At 44.5% G+C, this 12,862-nt stretch overlaps 1 protein-coding gene across 1 annotated transcript in view; it reads right to left on the bottom strand.

The window, feature by feature from the left end:
• Positions 1 to 11,040, bottom strand: part of Fife (regulating synaptic membrane exocytosis protein fife) — a 44,487-nt gene extending 33,447 nt beyond the window's left edge. The window contains exons 1-4 of the mRNA XM_084579797.1: positions 10,975 to 11,040; positions 8,639 to 8,814; positions 4,915 to 5,368; positions 2,124 to 2,237 (exon numbers count right to left, since the gene is read on the bottom strand). Of these exons, the coding sequence (XP_084435923.1) occupies positions 2,124 to 2,237; positions 4,915 to 5,368; positions 8,639 to 8,814; positions 10,975 to 11,040 (810 nt within the window). The remainder of the gene's footprint in view (positions 1 to 2,123; positions 2,238 to 4,914; positions 5,369 to 8,638; positions 8,815 to 10,974) is intronic.
• Between the last annotated feature and the right edge of the window lie 1,822 nt (positions 11,041 to 12,862).

Here is a 12,862-nt window from a genome sequence, read left to right as displayed (position 1 = left end):
CTTTAACCTTGACCGCCTGTGGCCTGACCCGTTGCATTAAAGGCATAAAACCCAACGATAACCTAGAGCAGCATATCGTTCAGAGCCCAGAAGCCCTACAAACAACCTTCATGCCTTTGTGGGTGAGAAGCATGGCCCGGTGTATTAGGCCCAGCTCCCGAGCGCTAAGCCTGCTTCTCGTTTACACAGCCGTACCCTTCGCCCGGAAACCCATGTTGTGATCTTAGGTTAACCTACACTCATGCTTCATGTACCACCGTTGCCAAAAGAAACAAGGCTGCGTGTTCCGCTTCTCAATCAGGTAGTAGAGAATTCGTACCACATCTGAAGCTCTAAATCTGTGCAAAGTAAATGTCAGCTGCTGTCCTTTACTTTGCACAGATTTAGAGCTTCAGATGTGGTACGAATTCCCTACTGGTTTCCTCACTTCTTAACAAGTTGTGATTCTGTGGGAATCCATGTTGGGGCTTCAGAATACAAGCGTACAGTAAAACATACAGCCTGGTTTATTTTGGCAAAGACAGCGCATTTTCTGTCGTATTGAATTGCTTGATATCGGTATCGACAATGTCGCAGTATATTTAGCAGTGAACTTCAATCCCTACCTCAGCATCACGCTTGGCACTGAAGCACAGCTTTGAGATCACCTTTATCTCTGCTATCGGAACCATAGTTGTGTATGCACAATAAACAATCATTTATTTACTACGCATTTACTTTCAATAGGTAGCTCATATACGGTGCAATGTTACGTTTTCGCGTTATATGACACCTTCGTCACTGCTTTTGCTGGTAATAACATTACGCCCGTCAATAATCTATGTCGTTCATGTTGCCTACAATTTTTTATATAAGTGAAAATAGTTCCTGAACATGCTATCACTAATCAACATAACTCGCTATTATCGCAACGTTCCATACTTTCCAGATGTTAGAAGAAATTATGGTAAATCAATTTATGTTTTCGCTATCATATCTATGTAATTATAGGGCAAAAACATAGAATTCTTCATGACTTCTGAATTGTCTGCTCTTACCTTTAACCTTCTAATAACGATAACGATAACGATAACGATTTAACGTTCTAACAAAGATAACCATGGTGTCCGTAATACACATGTGCAGTGTTAGTTTTCTTTCCCAAAGACAGCTGAAATGTTGCCTTGGTCCATACTCTATCTCATCACCTGCTTGTAGCATTGTAGAAGTTATAGCAGCCCTGTTCAGCCAATCGCAAGGGATCTTTAAGCGTGCTCCAGACGTGACCTTGCTTCTGGCGTGCCTGACGTGAGCTAGGGAGGAGGGGAGAGGAGGGGAGCAGTGGTGGCGGCGGCCACAACAAACGAAAGGGTGAGCGCTGTTGACGCACGCGCAACGCAGATTCTGAACATAATATGACACAGTGACACGCTGTGATAAGTTTTTAATCGGTTTCAACGACCAATTCTCTTCTTTTTGTTGCCTTACGCATGCAGTGAAGTCTATTCTTCGAGATATTGAAAATTGATCTTGATTGATGTGACACATGTGTCCATTTTGGCCCGCAATTTGAGTATTAGGTTCCTTTGGAGCCCTTTATTGAGGACCTGCTGATGTATGTGTTTTTCTCGTAAACATTTAATGCATTGGTTTGGTTTGGTTTGGTTTATGGGGTTTAACATCCCAAAGCGACTCAGACTATGAGAGACGCGTACTGAATGACTCTGGAGATTTCGACTACCTGGAAGTCTTGAACGTGCACTGACAAAGCACAGCATACAGGTACCTTGCCTTCTGCCTGCATCGAAACGCTGCTGCCGCGGGCGGGATTCGATCCCGCATCCTTGGGCACAACAGTCAAACGCCGCAAACGCGCCAGCACGGCGGACATTGAATTCATTGATATGTTGATTGAAGGATTATTCAACTAATTATTTAAATTGAGCAATTGGCTCTAGGCGTGCTATCAATGGGATGTTTGCTTTGATGCTCGAATATTTGTTTATTTTCAAACCACGGTGAAACCCCGTGCAGTCAACGTGGTCGGCAATCCCATTCCATCTGCGCAGTGGCGCAAGAGTGCAGCTTCGCGGCAGGATAACAGGCGCTCCTGCGCACGCGCTCAGAACAAGACGTCTGCTCACCTGCATCTGCATCTCGAGCCTGAGAGCCTCTTTGAGAGGCTCACTGAGCATGAAGCTGCCCCGGGGTCCCGTGCTGCAGCCGAGGCCACCGCTGTCTTGCACGATGCGTTCCGTCTGCAAAGCGGAACGGAAAGGTCAGTGGCCGAGAGGCACTCGCCGCTGGTTCTGCCAGTAAATCACGCTTCATTCATTCATTCATTCATTCATTCATTCATTCATTCATTCATTCATTCATTCATTCATTCATTCATTCATTCATTCATTCATTAATACTGTCAGCCTATGCAGGCTATTACAGGAGTGGAAATAAACAAAATTCACAAAAAAAAGGAGTACGTTTCAACAACTACAAAAGTCCGACACAAAAATACAAGCAAATACAGTGGACGTGAAACAGAACGTCAAATAATACAGCAGAAGAAACAAAGGGAAACAGATTATGCAGAGGGACAACTTTTATATAGGCGCGTTTTGTTCAAAGTATGTTTTTAGGCTTTCAAGAAAGGCATCTAGAGTATTGCTTTTTACAATGCAGTCAGGCAGCATGTTCCACTCTTTAATCACACGAGGAAAAAAGCTGTATTTAAAACAATCATTATGAGAAAGCGGCACAGGAATATACATACTATGCCGATGTCTTGATGACTCATCGGGGTGTACTTCAAAATAGTGTGATGTGTTCATCTTAAAGTGACCATGGATTGGAAGAAAGAGATACTTCAGCCTTTCTATCTTAGTGCGGCATTCTAGCTTTTCGAGGTCGGCTGATTTGCACAATTCGGTTGGTGAATTGGTTCTTAGGTATTTATTGTAGATAAAACGGGAAGCAAGTCTTTGGACTGTTTCAGTTTTTGTTTTGTCAGATGCGGTGTGAGGGTCCCACACAATTTTCCCGTATTCAAGCACCGGTCTTACCAGGGTCCTATAAGTGAGTTTTTTTGTATCGGGAGTTGCGCTGCGGATATTACGGTAAAAAAAAGGTATATTTAGATGACCCTGCTTTTTGCGTCACTGCTAACTATCATTACTACGCCAGAAATTCGCCGTCGTTACGAATCACTCTTGTAGCCAGCCGCCTAAAGCATGGTCAGCTTGTAACATTGTTTACGGTCCTCTTATGGCTGTTATTATCTTCCTTATTGAATTCTGATTCATTTCCTTCTGAAAATCTTGGGATGCTGGTTGGGTGTTTACGGGACGACGCCACTTCGTGGCAGACAATGGCTCGCAAACAGCGTAAGCTGCTTACCAATCTGTTGGTAATGATAAAGCGAGAACAGAGACTTGTTGCTACTAGAGACAGACCACAGACGTATGGTTCAAACCGCTGAATTCGCTCCGGCTAATAATAAGGGCAAAAGAGTGAAGTATTGTTGGCGCGTTAGTACACACAAAGGTGTAAACTTGCGTCATGATTGCACAGAGAGAGTTAAATCTCATTCCTTCAGATGACGTTAAGCTGGCAATATTTGTTAGCCTTGAAGCATTGCAGTGACTCCTCCTGAATGTGATGGTTCACACTGCCTTGTAGAATACAGAACGAGCAGTTTTGAAGCCACGCCAAATGTGCAGCATACTGTGGCACTGAGATTACTCCGCGACTATTTCAAGCTGCAATAACTATCTCTAATTCCTCTAGCTTGCTAAGCTGCTTGTACGAGAGCTTTCTAGCCTATCTATAGCCTTGAGTCGGCACAGTGGCTCGTTCGGAACGCCCTAAGAGGCATCTTGCAAAGGGATCAGTGGCACCTTCAGCGTCACCACGAAGCCTCAACTGAAGCGTCCACTAAGCAAAGTCAACGCTGCATGGCCCAAAAAGAAACTTAATTTCGTAAACGCGTCTGAAATCAAAGGCAGTACGATGAGGGTCCGCTTGGCTCGGTATGATTGAGAACATACGACTGGGTCACTAGAGCGGACAAAGGGAAGAAGTATAAAGCGAACGTAACAGCTGCTTTTATTTTGTTGATGATAGGTTTTGTTTCGATGGACAAATGTTTGGAATGGCTAGTATTTGAAGAAATTTAGGAGCCGTGCGTGCAGAAGAAACTGTACCATAGACAAAGTATAAGAAAAAGATGTATTCTTCCGAAATCTATGATTATATAGTGCACGGAATGGATTGTATTTCTTTTATTATTAATACAAATTTTGCTGCTATACAAGCTCTTTTACTTATTCCACGTCTTGACTTTTCTTCTTACTCTTCTTGGTAATTCAGATGCAGTTGGATAATAAAAAAATTTCAATGACAAAAAGACGCGTTAATAATACTAAATTGGTTCACAGGAAGGGAAAGGCGCAGTATTTGTCGCACCTGCTTCTGTGGACACCTGAACCGCGCCGTAAGGGAAGGGAGGAAGCTGGAAGAGAAAGTGTAAAGCGAGAAAGAAGAGCCGCAGTGGAGGGCTACGGAGTAATTTCGACCACCTGGGAATAGTTAACATTGCCCGCCGAAATGTTTCGCATTAAGCTCACAACAGAGGCCAGCTAAATAAGGCCTACTAAGCTGCGGCTGCGTTTCGATGGAGGCGAAACGAAGAGGCGTCCGTGTGCTGTGCGATGTCAGCGCACGTTAAAGATCTCCAGGTGGTCGAAATTACTCCGTAGCCCTCCACTACGGCTCCTCTTTCTCTCTTTCCACTTTCACTGCCACCTTCCTCCCTTCCCTTACGGCGCGGTTGAGGTGTCCACAGGAGACAAATGAGACAGTTACCGTGCCTTCCCCTTTCTATAAATCAATCAGGCCTACTAAGCTGTCTCACATCCTCGCTGGTCATCTCTCCCTCACCATTCTCCGCACCGACGGCACCCTGTGCATGCCCGATCCGGGCGGCGGTCCGAGGCGGTCGTGACTCATGCGGCGTCGGCAACACGAGCAGCGCCACACCGCGTGCTGGGGATCGCGCGAGTACGACGCACAGTCGTCGCACACCAGCTGCTTGCAGTCGTCACACGTGTGGCACGGCTCGCCCGCCTGGATGCCCTTGCGGCAGATGCGGCACGGCCTGGCGGGCGGAGGTGGCGGTGTCGCCGAGGCCGGAGTCGAGTTGGTCGCCGCCGCCACTGCCGCTGTCGTCGCTGTTGACGCTGTGCCGAGGGCCCCGGTTACGGAGCCACTGCTGCAGCCAGGTTTGAGGACGCTGACGCCGGGAAACACCTTGTCGCAGGCCTTTTCCGGTGTAGACGTGGCCGTCGACGTTGGCTGAGACGTTGGTGGAGTAAGCGGAGGCGTCTGGGCTTTTCTGCGTATGGAGAGCGCATTGCACGCTGAAAGATGAACAGCTAGGGACGGAAGAGGTTGAATAATTCATAATTCTCTGATAAATAACCTGATAAACAATATTTATTTTTTGATCCAAACTCACCCATTGATGCCATAGGGAGCGGCAGAAAGTTAGGTGGACGGATGCGGTTAAGAAGTTTGCAGGGCTGAAGTAGATGCAGTTTATCGAGCTTAGACACCTTCTCAACGCTTGTTCAGTTTCTTTTTGGTTTATGTACCCACTCCTACATCTTTTTCTACGCTGCCATTACCAATTCTAAACCACCTTGTGTTGTGTCTGTTCTGCTTGTTTTGATTCCGCTAGCAAGTAAAAATTCTGGAATCCAGTACCGACAAGCCCAAATAATTGTTTTGCTGATATAGCAGCTCGTTACATAGATAAAACTTTAGAGATGCTTATGCTTTGCCTCAATTTTGACGCGACAGCAAATAGTTTTTTCTCATTTTTAGTTTTAAAACAATTCGCCATCTTTTCTCGTTGTACGCACCGCAACGCGTTCGCTAGGTGTCCCTCTAACACGCTTGGTACTAACGCCCTTTCGTGGCCTATTCGTTCCTTGCCTGCCTGGCATGCAGAAGGCCTGAATTCGAACCCAATTGAGGGCAAATTTATTTTATTTTAATTACTTCTTGTTGTGAAGTAGCCCCATTAGAGGAACATCCTTGCCAATTTTGGCTATACTTGGATTATCTATACACTCATTAGCTTTATTTAAATTCGGAGTGTTTGAAATTGCCGCGCAAAGTCGTATGGTCGCGACGTCTTGAGCCTGCCAACCAATGAGAAGTTTTTTCGAACCGTTTGGCAACGAGTGGTGTGAAGCCAGGTTACGGCGAAGTCTTGTCAGCACAACGAGCCCAATACGCTATTGCGAAATATCACAACTATCACCTTCCATGTAGGGTGAAGCGGCAACAATGGGTGTATCCGCTTTCATGTGCATCCGCGTCTTCAGCCGCGATAACAATATTATACAATTATACTGAAACAATCGGATTCAGGAGACGACATTCTGTGACAATACATAGAAACCTATGGAGCCGACAGGCACCAGCTCACGCTGCAGCACATTATCATCCCTACCCTGAAATTTTGCGGGTCTTGCTCATGTGACTCAAGAATAAATAATTTTATGACTACTTCAGGATTGTACTGCTAAAATATCCTGTACAGCGTTGAGGATAACCCGTCATGCTCATGCTGTTCAGGCTGCACTGCCTTTCGTCGAACCCGCGAAGCGTAGGCGGACGACGCCTGACTCATCATACCATTGATTTTGTATGCTTTCGAAAAGAGCTTGTTCCGATAAGAGAGTCGTGAGGAGTGCTGTTCAGTCGTGAACTTATGTTGACGCAGTCTTTCTAAAGCTATGTAAAGGAACCTATCTCTGCGTAGTTGACAGCTGGGAAAATATTATTTCAAAGTGAAGGCACACTACTGAAGCCGCGAGTGAGGCCAGATATGCCTTAACCACTTGGCTCAGTAACACTGCAAATAAAGTTCCGGCCCTGTAACTTTGACTCTATCGCCAGCGAAGCTTTCCCCCAGTATGGTTGTACTCTGGCCCACGGCTGCGCACAAAGCTACTTGTTACAGGAATACCGGAAAGGGTACTTCACTGCATATACTCGAGACTGTAGAGGAAGCCACCTTATATAAGAGTCGGAATGCGTCCGTGTTTTTCCTTTTTTTTTTTCTTGCCTACCAAAACACAAAGACTAGAGACTCCCCCCCCCCCCCCCCCCCCCCCCCTCCCCAGTGGTTACGTAGTGAGAAAATTTTGTAACTGTCGCAGGCGTGTAGTTCTATTTTTCATGTAATAAGAGTTTCGAGTTTGTATATTGCAGATCAGAGCCGTGTGTGCGTGACGTTCTCTTTAACACGGATTCAAAAGAGGCCAGGTTGATTTAAATACCAAATACAATTTTCGCAGCGAGGTACGATTTAGCAAATCCTTCATTCGAATAAAAAGGAACGTTGAGATCACATGATGAATTGATTCATACACAACTCAACGCATTGAGATGAAAGGTCTCAGTCCTATCTGACGTGAGTGAAAATAGCCAGTAAGTTGGCATCAGTAAATTCAGCGCAGCTGTTTTTCATTCGTCACCACCTATTATGAATTAAAATTACAATCAAGATAAAATAAAACTAAAAAAATAAAAAATGCTTCCGCTCAAGCCTAATATTGCACGATATGACTCTAATGTCTAAGTTTATCTTTAATTGCCTCTGTGCTAAGGTTGGCAGAACATCTATCGAAGATTGCAGTACTATTTTATTTGCAGCAACAAAAGATGTGAAGAACACTGCAGGCCTGAAAGCAATATTTTGCGGCGTAAGAATAAGATTCGAATATCACTACCAGTGACCGCGAGCGGGTAAATTTGGGGGAGCCTCTGGCGTTTGGGGTACTTATTTCAGAAAAAGAAGTCATCAATAACGTCGAGACAAAAAAAAAAAAGAAAGAGCAGGCTTTCTGTTCTCTGGTGCTTAGCCTTCTTGCTAGCACTTTAAAGCGGCTTAATTGAAGCCCTGCAGACCTTCAGTTTTAACGACTTAATAGTTTAGAGCCAACGGTTCAATTACCTGCAAACAAAACACACTGCCCGTTTCCCCAGTGAATTGCCAAATTAAAATGCTGTGTCCTTGAAAATGAGCAGGTATATGTTTAAAACTTGAATATTATCCGGGAATTTCGCTAAAAATAGCAGACAACTTGGGTTTCGATATTTAAAATACAAAAAAGTAAAATCGTATTATTGTTTCTTCTCGATCCCAAGACTGCACCAAAATGGGTGAAAGACAGAAAGAAAAAAATTACGAGAGACTTTAGCGACTAAAGTAGTGAAAGGCTATAGCCTGAGTGCCACATTCTACTTATCAACTGGCACTAATTAGTAATTATAATTGATTAGTTATTAGGTAGGTAATTAGTTATTAGTTAATAAATGAATCGCTTCACTAGTTTTCATTTAGTTAGTAATTAATTATTGATTAGTAATTGCTCGTTGATTTACATATGGCCATATAAGGCACATGTTCGCGCATACTGTGGTGGTGCTCTGTGATTGGTCGAGACCTCTATGACGTCATCCCGCCTCGGCCAATCAGAGCCACCGCAAAAGCGGGACACATTTTGTACACGACAGCATGAGCCATTAAAGGCTTTCGCCTTAAAAGATTGAGACGGGGAGGTTGCCAGATGAATTAGGGCGTACTCACTTGACGAGCGTTTCGAACTCATCCTCCTTTTGCCATACCCTAGCAAGTATGGAGCGTTCCTCGGGCGTCAGGTGACCGAGGTCGGCACGCGACGCCCGCGGACTGAGGCCGGCCACGGTGGCTCGAAACTTGCTGCCTATCCGCATTCCGTCTTCGTCCGAGCCACTCTTCACCATCTGTCCAGGAGGTGGAAGAGGAGGAGAACGCATACGAGGATGCTTGATGAAAGGGAAATATGACGAGTGAGGGTAGTCATGATTCACAAGGTCGTTGTCATCAAGGCCTGCCAGGATGACGGTGCTGGCAGCCTTCATTATCATCATCATGAATTTCAACTTTTTTCAACGTTTAAATTAGAGTGAACATACTTTTGCGAAAAGAAAAGAGCCCTAAGAAATTAAGAAATACGAAACAAATTAAATCCTAGCATCGAAGATAGAGGCCACTTTCACAAAAAATCATGTGGTGTGATTGCTTTCTAGGCGCGGATGACTGAAGCCGTTCAGCACCACCAGTAATGTGCAAATGAAAAACACGGAGTTGCTTTAAGTGTTGACTTGACAAGTTCAAATTGAGTGGCGAAAAAAATATTTCAATTTCAATTTGAAATTCTCGACGAAAAGGTGACTTTAGTTACGAACAAAACTTTGTCAATTTTGCCCGCACTGCCCTTTCAAGAGAGCAAGCATTTCGCGAAGTTTATACCGGCATAAATGTGGGTGCGCGATCGAAATCGTCTTCCTCATAGGTAGAGTAATAATAAGAAGTAATTACGCATTGATATCCATTCAGGTGCAGCCGTTCGGCTACAAAAATGCCACACAGGTTCCTCAGAAACTTCGTAGGTAAAGAAAAGTGGTCGTGGTCCGGGGAGCAAAACTGGGACCACAGCTTTTCTTGTGCAGTCGCTCCGCCAAATGAGCTAACCAAGACGGCGAGCAGATCAGATGGCAGCGTGGCAGTGAATTGATACATATCTCGAAGTGGGAACAGTATTGTTCGAATATTTAGCGGAATCCCCCAAACTAGCGCAAAAATGTTTTTCTTGGAGCATAAAATATCAGTTTATGTATTTACTGGCTAACGAATCTAGAAACAGAGGTCGCCAAATAAAAGTCAAGCTTCTTCAAATATATGTTAACAAAGAAAAATGTGCTTTAAGTTTTGTTCATCCGAGGGACAACACATGACACGATCATATTGTTGTGCAGTGAGTGTTTCAAAACCCTTACCGGTATTCTTTGGGCATTTTAGTAAGCGTTTAGTAATCCCCAAAAGATCTCATTACAGAGTCACTTGGGTATAAGCCGGGTTGGGTAAGCTCGAGCACACCTTGTCTATTCACAACACCTTGGAACACGATGAGTGTGCTTCTAAGCGCTTGAAAAGCTGGTAATGTGTCTTCGTGCAGTGTGCAACAAACGTTTACTGAATGCATGTCCTCTGAAATTAATTAATGGAATCTGTTTCACGAAGTCATCGCTTAAACGTGATACTAGATAAAAATGAAGCATGTATTGTACGTGTATAACGGTTATTCAGGCATAGAAAATAAAGCAAAAGTTTTACCTCCAAAATGTGTGTTCTTCCAAATAGGGAAGCTTCCCATACAAAGTAGATTCGCCACATAACAAACGATATTCATATAGGTTGCTCCTCGTTTAAGATGTGCGCCTTCGGGGAATAAATTTATGCAAAGTTCAGCGTTAACCTGATAGCTTTATGTATTGGTCTTGAGTTGACTGAGCTCAATAATTAGTTCATTAAATTCTCAAAAACAGCTAGTCAAATGTACTTAAGTGACTGGCATGTATGACACTGCAGAAATGTTTTTTTTCTTTTCGCAGGCTCTCCTGTCCAAACTTCTCAGATTCTTCGTGTGTTGTTTGAGAACGTATTCGCGTATGACCGTATGAGCGTATTCGCACGAAAGAAGTGTGCTAGCGGCTTCCTTGAAGCGTTTAGACAAGAGGCCTCTGTCGGAGGAACTGCTGCTGGGCGCTTGGAAGGACAAGGGGAAGGGTTTCCAGGAAGTGCGTGCTCTTAGCCGTATTTTGTGCGCCAGCTGGCTTTATTCGCGCTTGTGAGGCAAGCTACTGTGCCTGTATATGTATTTCATATGCCTTCTCCCACATCATCACCCATCATGACCTTCTTCTCTCCTTCCCCTTCCCCAGTGCAGAGTAGCAGGCCAGATTCGAATTATTCCAGCCAACCTTTCTGCCTTTTCCTTTCAATAAATACATCTATCTTGAGAACGAACTCGTGGTCTGTACATATTATGGCGTCCGAGGTCATTGCAGGCGTAAAGCGTAACGCGATCACGCTCAACTCACCTTCTTGACGAAGGACATAACGTTGTTGGAGATCATGTTGAGATCGTCTAGACGCGTGGGCGTCATGGGACTCGGCTCATGCTTGTTCCGCTGTCTTCACACCTGCCCGTCGCCGCCGCTGCTGCTGCCCCGAGTGCCGCCTCTCGTGTCCTGCGGGGAAGCCGACACGACACAGCGTCCTCAATATTCTGAGCCCAGTTAGTAACCCTTGGCGTAGGCGGTTGCGATAAGATAAGGCGGTCCAGAGTGTGACACTTCGGTGTCCGCAAGTGTCGCCTAAACCAGATAAGAAAAAAAGGCACACGAAAAAAAGAAACAGACTCCTCTCTTAACGAGAAGGCTGAAGGCACAGTAACATTTTCCTAACGCAGAAAGAAAACGCGAGTTTAATGTGCCGTCACTAACAGCCGAGGCGCTTAAGCCCACAAGTCGTTAAGACGTCGGGTCGTCGCTACGCTTTTGGCTCTCAGGTGGCGATAAGCGTAACAAGGCGTTCTAGATTAAGCGCTAAAAGGAGATCAACGGACATAAACAGCGTCTCGCCAGCAGTGCTTAGTACACTCGTTTCTACTAGCAGGCGTAGAAAAACGATAGTCGCGTCTAACGTGAAATGCATGTGTCGTTTCAACCCAGGCTGCACTTACGCAGGCTACCGAGCTAATATTCTCTCCGTAAGAAAGTTTGCGGGAACACGTAAGCTTCATGTACTTCGCTATTGGCTTAATCACTAAGTTCTTATCTTTTGTCTCTGTTATCTTACATGTACTCATTAGCATACAGTCCTAAGCCATCACATTATTACTCAGCATGCCACATCATCTGTCTTCTAGTCAGCACCTGTCAGAGACATGCTCACAATGTTTTGCACAGAACCCCCATGACGCTGCAATTTCTGTAAAATGGGCACATTAAATAAATTGCCTTAAAGAAGTTAGTTAAATCCAGGAGTTTACACATTTCCAATTAATTATTTCCTAGGTAAATGACAAATTTTGTACGCAACAGACACAAGAGCACGCAACGTTGCGTGACTCCTAATCAGAAAAGTGGAGCCAGTTAAATCGAGGGATTTACACATTTCCAAATAATTATTTCCGAGGTAAATGATAACGTTTGTATGCCACAGACAGAAGAGCACACAACGTTGTGGGACTCCTAATCAGAAAAAATTACGAGGGACTTTAGCGACTAAAGTAGCGAAAGGCGAAAGCCTGAGTGCCGGATTCTGCTACGCAGCCGACACTAATTAGTAATTGAATAATTAATTACCCATTAAGTGGGTATTTATTTATTAATCAATAATATGTCATTAATAAAAGTATTATTCATTATTATATAATTAGAAATTTAATAATTAGTTATCGATTAGTAATTACATTATTAATTAGTCAATATTAGTAATTAATTATTGATTGACATATGGCCATATAAGACACGCATTCGCGCGTACTGCGATGGGGCTCTGTTATTGGTCGAAACTTCTATGACGTCATCCCGCCTCGGCCAATCAGAGCCACTGCAAAAGCGGGACACATTTTGTCCACAGGAGCATGAGCCATTACAGGCTTTCGTCTTGAAAGTGGAGCCATTTTCAAGGCGTCCTTGTCTTCCGCTGATGGGACGATCTAAGGAAAAATGCTAGAAACGGCAGGCAGATGGATATGCGTGTTTCAATGTGCGGCTGTTTCGAATATTTCAATGTGGCGCCAGCATTCCGAAAAATCGCGTTGGATGCATCACTCAAGACAAGAGTTGCCGCAAGGTGTGCAACTACTTTCCTTCCAAGAAACCGACCGTTCGCGCGTTCGCCATTTCAATATTCCACTTCGCAGAAGCCCACCGCGGCGTCTTGAAATATACCGAAGGCATTTTGACTCATCACCGATTC

The sequence above is a fragment of the Amblyomma maculatum genome, chromosome 9, assembly GCF_055883805.1.
Source record: "Amblyomma maculatum isolate TAMU_Amacu chromosome 9, ASM5588380v1, whole genome shotgun sequence".
Lineage (NCBI taxonomy): Eukaryota > Metazoa > Arthropoda > Arachnida > Ixodida > Ixodidae > Amblyomma > Amblyomma maculatum.
This window is presented reverse-complemented; position numbering and strand designations above follow the sequence as displayed.